The sequence below is a fragment of the Rutidosis leptorrhynchoides genome, chromosome 10 (genome assembly GCF_046630445.1).
Source record: "Rutidosis leptorrhynchoides isolate AG116_Rl617_1_P2 chromosome 10, CSIRO_AGI_Rlap_v1, whole genome shotgun sequence".
Taxonomy (NCBI): domain Eukaryota; kingdom Viridiplantae; phylum Streptophyta; class Magnoliopsida; order Asterales; family Asteraceae; genus Rutidosis; species Rutidosis leptorrhynchoides.
Window position 1 is genome coordinate 325,779,169 of NC_092342.1, and position 8,122 is coordinate 325,787,290.

Sequence of the window (8,122 nt, forward strand, 5' to 3'; positions counted from 1 at the left end):
CAAGTTTCTTGTGAAGCATCAATGTTTCAGTGTGTTGAACATTTTAGCCTTTTAGGTGGTTGGTCCAATCGATTGATACATTTCTTGATTAAAAGATTGATTAAGATTTACATGTTTGCATTTTTGAGATATATAAAGCAGAATAGAAGTTTAAGAAGTCCAGGGACACGTGATATTCAATCGTAAACACGTACAAGACGCCTTGTAATATGGACCATCCGATTAAGAGTACTTACTACGTTAGCAATAATAGTTGTCTTGAAAAAGAACATATTGGGAGATTTGGAAACGGAATCTACATATTAACGGATCTAACAAGATAATCTTTGATATAAATTTCAGTAAGAAATTTGTACATTTTAGTAATCAATCTTTTTTTAGCTGACACTAGTCATTATATATCACTATTACATTGTGAACCTTGGTCCCCTTCGGTGCCAAAATTGATTTTCACTTGTAATTCATTGCAGTAACACAAAATATCCATAATCCCTAACATACAAAAAAGAAAATAAAAATTGTGTATCACTAAGAAAAAAAAAATGACAATCTGATATGGAAAGGCATCTTCTGTCATCACCCACATATATTCCTTATATATAAGTCACATTTATTAAGTCACTATAACAAAATTAAAATCACCGACGACCCCTTCCTCTTCCTCTCCCTCCCCCTCTTCCGCCGCCACCTCCCCCTCTTCCGCCGCCACCTCCCCGCCCTCTGCCGCCACCACCTCCACGTCCTCTGCCGCCCCGACCACGACCCTGAAATCCTGATCTATCAGATTTCAACCCCAATGAGTGTACCCCTCTTCTTTTTTCACGAGGATCATCATCGTCCACATACTTCCCCTTGCTTCTAGATATGAAGGAAATCTCACGCGATCCACCGGGTCCCGCTTTAACCTTGTTGAAACCATTTGTATTCTTGGTATTATTATTACTTGTTAAACGTTTTAATCTTTCTTCCATGGGCAAAGCATCCTCTTTAGCAAGCGATATGCGGTTTCCAAATGCTTCTGCATGCCTCTCATCCTTCACTTCATACAATCTGCACAACATATCAAACAAGAATATTTTTTAAAAAATAGAACATACCCCAAATCGAACTAAATATATACAAAACAAAACGTCGCCTCTAAGATTATGGATATAAGATTAGGGGTGATAGGTTAAGAACATATGCAATGATGATATTATATATATTACCTTGGAGCACGAATTTTCTTTGTAGGTTCATCATCATCTGATTGATGTTCATCCAATGCATCAGAATCACTTTGATCATCATCATCTTCAACAGGTTCAAAATGTTCCTTAACCAACGACTGTTGCACCGGTGCAGCTAAAGGATGTAACGCACGATACTCTACTGAGTTTTCATCCACTTCAAAGTCCTAAAAAACAGAGAAAATATGTCTCTACGTGTTACAAACAAATAATAAGGATCTCACTTGTAACCATATAATAGATATCAAACAACATAACTAACATTTAGTGAAAAATAATATTGCAAAAAGATATTTCATACCTCTTTTGTGAAGAGAGATGTGAACCGTTCATCTTGAAGAACTTCAGAAGTGAGTCCTCTCTTTTTCTTGGACGGCTTCTTAACATCGAGCGTTTCGGTATCTGGTTTATTGGCTTCTAATTCCTCATCTTCAAGTATACGCTTTGCAAGACCCCGATTAACCTTAGGAAGCTTCCTCTTAATCTGTAAAAAAGTCAATAAGTCAATGTCGTTGGTCAAATAAGGTCACATAAGTCAACTACAATGAATTGTGAACCGTTAAGATGCAAAGTACTAACCGTAATACGAGTGCTACGCTCCTCTTCCTCCTTTTCCCGTTTCCTTTTCTCAATATACTCCTCGTATACAATAGGATTAGCAGCCGCCTTAGCCTGCAAATACATTTTTACAACACAATTTTAGACCATTAGCAATTAAAATGAGAAGCCACACATTGCAATTACAAAGCATAAGTTATCATTGCATCCTAAGCCACAAACATGCAAAATAAAAGGATGAATACGATGATTATTCTCTTTGACCAGCATGCAAAAAAACAAAAGGTAAATAACCTTTTAATTTTTGCAAGTTGGTCGGAAGAGAATATTTATCGTATTCATCCTTTTATTTTGCAAGTTTGTGTCTCGGGATGCAAAAAATATACATATAGGGTATGTTTGGTAAGAAGTTTTTGAAGCTTTAAGTTACGAAAAAGCTCTTATCTAATGAAAAGCTTTGTTTGTTAAAATAGCTTTTAAGGCTTTTAGACGAGGGAAAAGGCTAGAAGCTCCTAAAACTAGCGTTTGTTAGAAAAAGCTCGTGTTTTGTTAGTTTACTCTTTTTCTTTTTTTTTATGAGTACTACTCTGCCGAACACCTAAATACATCTAAAGATTTACCAGCTACCATCTAGTTTAACCAAACATACCCATAATATACTTAATATACTTAATATACTTAAAGCATATAGTATATATACTATATTACTATATAATAATAAAAAACAAAAACAAAATGATTTGTAGTATCGAACATTTATAGAAGTCTCACCTTTTTATAAAGACGGAAATCAATAAAGAACCCGTGCATGTAGGCTCTAAGAAGATTAGTGCCGATTAAATTAGTCAAATTCAGTTTCTCGAGCTCTTCTTTTGTCAAAAACTTGTAATCATCGTATATAGTAGTCTGTGCATCCTCCTCCATCTCTTCCTGCACACAGACAAAATAGGCGACATCATCACATTACAATAAGCTCTAACAAACACACACTTGAGACGTAAAACTAATGTGATCGTTAACAATTGCAAAACATACTGTTAAGTTCTCCATGTATGAGCACCACTTTGGAGCGGGTCCCAAGGACGGTAAGAAATAAGACGGGATTTGGCTGGTGTCTAACGCCAAAAGCATCAGTCCACTTTCGTTAAATACACACATATCGTTAATCGCTCCGGCTGTTGGTTCGATACTCGTCATTCCGTCCCCCTAAAACCAATCAAATCAAATCAAATATTATATTATATTATCAGAAATATTAATATTAATATTAATATTAATATATGTTTTAGAATAAATTATTCAGAAATACAAACTTACAGTTTCCGGATCCCAAATCCGAACAATATGCTTATCAGTAGTAATTAGCTTTGGTCGCTCAGAGTTAATAGTTTGATGCCATTTTATGTTCAAAATAGGGCTTCCGTACCTACAATATCGTGTCACGTTAAAGTACTAGCTTCAAACCCAAAAAAAATAAAAAAATTATTACTACTGTTTAATTGCAACAGACTAAATTATGTAACTTACATGTGATCTTTTACTCGTAGAGGAGATGACGAACGCAAGTCATATATCATGACCTGTAAATTAGTTAAAAGAAAAGCCACAATATAATGAACTTGATAGACAAAATTAACTCAAACATTGTACTGAGTAATTGATAAACTATAGTACTAAAAGTGTAACAAAACAGATAACAATAAACAAACTTGAAATGTTTGTAATAGTGTACCTTTCCACCACTAGTTCCAACAGCCATGTGATAGCCACCTTCACCATCGAACTCTATCGCAGTCACCTCCTATATAATACAAAGATCATTGGTTAATATATATATATCAACAAACCATAAACCTCTGCTAAAGTAACTAACTTTTCTACTACAGAACACTAAAACCAATAGATCATTCAACATTTGTATGCATATGGCAACAATTAGTCTAAACATTTGTAATTATATGACAAGAGTTACAGTGTAAACATTTCTAAAGGTGTTAAAATAGGGTTCTATCAATATATTCCTATTTGAACGCCTATATATTGTCACTTAAATCTAAAAAAGACTGTTGCAAGAGGACTTTACAGTAGAAATCATGCTAGTATAGTGGGATCCAGATAAAACTGACAAATGTTTTGAAAGTACCCTTCTCCTTGGCAATAACTAATAATCATCGAAAGATAAAAGAAACTGCCAACATTCTATTAAACAAAAATAATATACTGCATACAAGTTGTAAAAGATTGCAAGAAACGTTAAACACGTTAAAAAAAGATTATAGCAAACACCCTTGCTAAATTCTTTATCACGAGACTATAAACATTAAAAAAATATTTCTACCTCATTGGAAGACGTAACATCGAGCCTGGCAACAGAAGATCTTATTCGCATGTCAAAGCATTCGACAGCACCATCTTCACCACCACCAGCAATTAGTCCGTGATATTTACTGAAAATACAACAAACCATGTTAAATACAGAAAGAAGAAAAAACGTATAATATATAGAATACAACAGAAAAAATAATAATAATAATAACAAAAATGCAGTAAACTTCATGGATGACCTCCAACTAACCTTCTAGAGACTACATTTAGCGCGGGAGATTGTGTGTTAAGAGAAGATAGGAAGCGTCCCTGTATTATAAATACTGTATTAGCACCAACAATAGAAACTAATTCGCAACGGAAAAAAAAATGATCAGCAACAAACCTGCTCTAAGTTTATCCTGTAAAGCTCCGGAGATGAAGCCGCACATATCAAGTCACATGACGAGGAATCATATATAATATCCCTTCCCATCCTGCTCATCGATATCAGATAATGATGTAACATACATATAAGTAACTACAATTGTTTTCAATGTACCCGAATGATAAAACTTTACTAGGCGCATTGTTAATACTTTAAAATTACTAAAAAAACGAAGATCTGATCGACCAAAAACCCGTGACAATATTATGTAATAGTAGCTAGCATATAGAGAACTTTTACCACAAGAGAAAGTATTTACTAAAATACATCCCAAAAAAGGAACTGTGGGATGTAAATTGTAACGAGGGGTCATCATTCATCAAGAGATCATATGAATTCTTTAAACAGGACAGACAAATAAGCAAGAAGACAGGGCACATAATATACAAATTAGAAATGCATATTTGTTTAAAATTTTAAAGAGAAACTAAACTGTCTTGGAAAGAAAGTTAGGTACCTGGGAATGCGTAGACTGTAATGGCTACCGTATTTAGCATGTAGATTGACGGAACGATCAGCACAAAGAAACGCAAGCTTTGAATAATCATCACTCAATACCTGTTAAAATAATTTTGTTAGTAAAGATTTCATAAAGAACAACCAAAAACAACTCACCATTAGTGTAGAAATCTTAATAGTTGAGCAGTGACTGGATGTTTCATGTACTCTATCCAAATTGTAATTTTAAGAACTAAACTATACCATTAAACATGTGAGTGATACAATATTAGAACTTAAGTAAAAAAAATACCTGAAAATTGATGATCTCTGATACTAAGTGCCTCTCAAACTTTAATGACAGTTCCCTCAACTCGTATACTTTGACTTGTGGAGGGTAAATACCTACAAATTAAGGCAGTCAGCAAAGTTTACGTAACAATTCTAGGACATATGATATGCAGCTAACATAATGGACTGCAAAAATACATCACGAGTTCCAATAACCTGAAGCAATGAGAAATTCGCCATCCGGGGTAGCTTTAATTCTAGTTGTTGCAGTCTCAAATCTTAAATCCTGGATCAAATCCACCCTTTCCAGATAATCTATACACAAACAAACAAACAAAAAAGAGTAATAAGATTCAACGAAAAAGACAATGCTTTTTGCAAATTTTCTTCTCCTAAGATTTAAAACACGGAGTGCAAACGGCATAATTAGACTATTGGATGTCGTTCAGTAAATAGTGTGGATTCTGGTGTCGTTACACCAATTTTACACTTTAATATATCCTGTTTTTGGGCACATCAATGTCCCTACAATCATCTCGATGAGACCCTGTCTTACCTAATCTTTCTTTCCATTACTTATAACTAAAAAAAAAAAAACTTTCACTAGAAACATAACTAAAAAAAGTTCTACTCACTGTCATTATGATCAACAGAACTTATATATTCATATGCAGATACTGACTACTGCAAGATTTATCTAAAGAAAAGAAAGTTAGTGCATTAAATTCCATACTTTTGTCTTTGCGAAGAGCTCTAGCCTTCTTGGGCGGGAGCCAAGTGGCCAGCGACCGATGTTGGCCTGCAACTGTATACATCTTCACTCCATTTATCGATGTCGATTTCAGATTACCACCTTGGTAAGCCATCTTGATTATCCTTACACTTTCCTAACCCTAAGCTTCTAACTTTAAATAATAATAATACTACTAAACTCAACAATTTACCCCAATCCTGCAGCAAGAGAAAATATTATTATTATTATCAAGTATAAACCATAAAATACACACAATACACTAACAAACCATAACCTACTAGTACTTCATAACCAAACAATAAGTATTTTGAATTATCAAAATATTTTTATTTTATTGCGTTAAACATGCTAATTGATTTACATATAGAGTGATGTGTATCCAAAATAGAAACATGAACAATTAAGAAAATACGAAATTAGATAAACCTTAGATTCCGACGGAGATATTAGCGGCGGTGGTGAACTGTATGTGTTGCGGGGGATTGAACCCTAAAGCTTACACTTATGATGTCAATAAACCTTTGCTACCCTAGCCATAATAGAATGAAACCTAAATAAGTCGAAGTCGAGCATCAATCAGCAGTTTAGACATGCATTAGGTAGTTGTACAATAGAAAGCTAGGGTTTAAGCAGCCGAGAAATTGTACTCCGTTTTACTCCGTATCTTTTTATTTAATTTTTCTAAAGATTGTCTATTTTCTACGCGAGCAGTGAAATGACCGTGAACTACAAGTTTATTTAGATGAAACGGTTTAATGTTATGTTTTATGTATTAATTGAACATAAATGATAAAGTCGTATAGTTTAATGATCCATGAAATCACGAATTCCGACTAAGAAACTTGTCTTTATTTTTACAAACATATTGATATACTTAACTTGATCAGAATAAATGAACTACATTTATTCTTCCACGACCTTTTGTCTAATTTTCATCACAATTACTATTTTACTTGTCATAAAAGACTGCATTATAATATTTTAAATGATACATTTATTTTCGTATACATATGTAACGTAATTAATCTCGTAAAGAAAACTCATATTTGAGTAATAATAATAATATAATAATAATAGAGTTTGTTCTAAAATTGAGTATTTATATTTTTAATAATAAATATTAGTAATAACAAATGCCTCTTTATTTTTATATTTTTAAATTTAAAATACTATGAAGGTTGTACAATATGCTTCAAAGTTTTCAAAGTTTGTACATATAGTCATAGGCAAGGTTGCAAAATTCGCTATTCGGGGATTAATCGGTCGGGACTTTAAAAGGATTAATCGGTAATTCGGAGATTAATTGGGGATTAATCGGATTGTACTGTACACATTAAAATGCTAAATTTTAAAAATTATATGTGTAAATATAGAAAAAAACATAAATATAAAAATAAACTCTAACGTAATTGTCTAAAATTATCTATTTTGCTCAAAAACTATAAATTTCTAGTATATAAATTCATGTTAAAATGTTAATCATTTTTAACTTTGACCAACTTTGATTACCAAATTCGATTTTAAACCATCAATTGACGTTGACTGTTTAATTAAACGGATTTTTGGAAATCGTAACGGATTGTTCTTAAAAATGGTTAATCGGGAATTAATCGGCGAGTAATCGGGTTTTTTGCAACACTGGTCATATGGATGTTTTATTATAACATTGTACATAATGCTTCAAATATTATACATATGGTCATGAAGGTGTTTTACCATACGATTGTACATAATGCTTCTAATATTGTACATATAGTCATGAGGGTGATTTATCATAAGATTGTACATAATGCTTCATATATTATACAATGAATATGTTTATATTTTTATTAAATATAATTAATTTAATGACATCATAATGAGTGGCTTAAATTTTTTATATTTATTTTTGAATTTTTTTAAGTTTGGATGATCCTAATTTATGACATCATCATTTTAGAGATTTATATGATATTATAGATAGATTGAACTTATACTATATTTGATAAAATTGAATAATTTATCGTTAAATCGTTTATAATCAGAATGATTCAAAAGTTGTCAATAAATTTGGCTAGGTTTTAACAATGTTGTTGTACCTTGATTGAAGCAGTCGAGAAA

The 8,122-nt window shown here is 32.5% G+C and overlaps 1 protein-coding gene across 1 annotated transcript; it reads right to left on the reverse strand.

Annotated features, from left to right (window-relative positions):
• Nucleotides 1-330: 330 nt before the first annotated feature.
• LOC139872140 (uncharacterized) lies at nt 331-6,611 on the reverse strand. The gene is made up of 17 exons (XM_071859962.1): nt 6,449-6,611; nt 6,002-6,219; nt 5,485-5,583; nt 5,291-5,382; nt 4,997-5,097; nt 4,498-4,588; nt 4,363-4,421; nt 4,126-4,234; nt 3,520-3,588; nt 3,315-3,367; nt 3,105-3,213; nt 2,823-2,993; nt 2,559-2,717; nt 1,809-1,901; nt 1,531-1,713; nt 1,209-1,396; nt 331-1,050 (listed from the first exon to the last, which is right to left on the reverse strand). Exons 2-17 carry the CDS (start codon nt 6,132-6,134, stop codon nt 639-641), a joined length of 2,121 nt encoding a protein of 706 aa, XP_071716063.1. The 5' UTR covers nt 6,135-6,219; nt 6,449-6,611; the 3' UTR covers nt 331-638.
• Between the last annotated feature and the right edge of the window lie 1,511 nt (nt 6,612-8,122).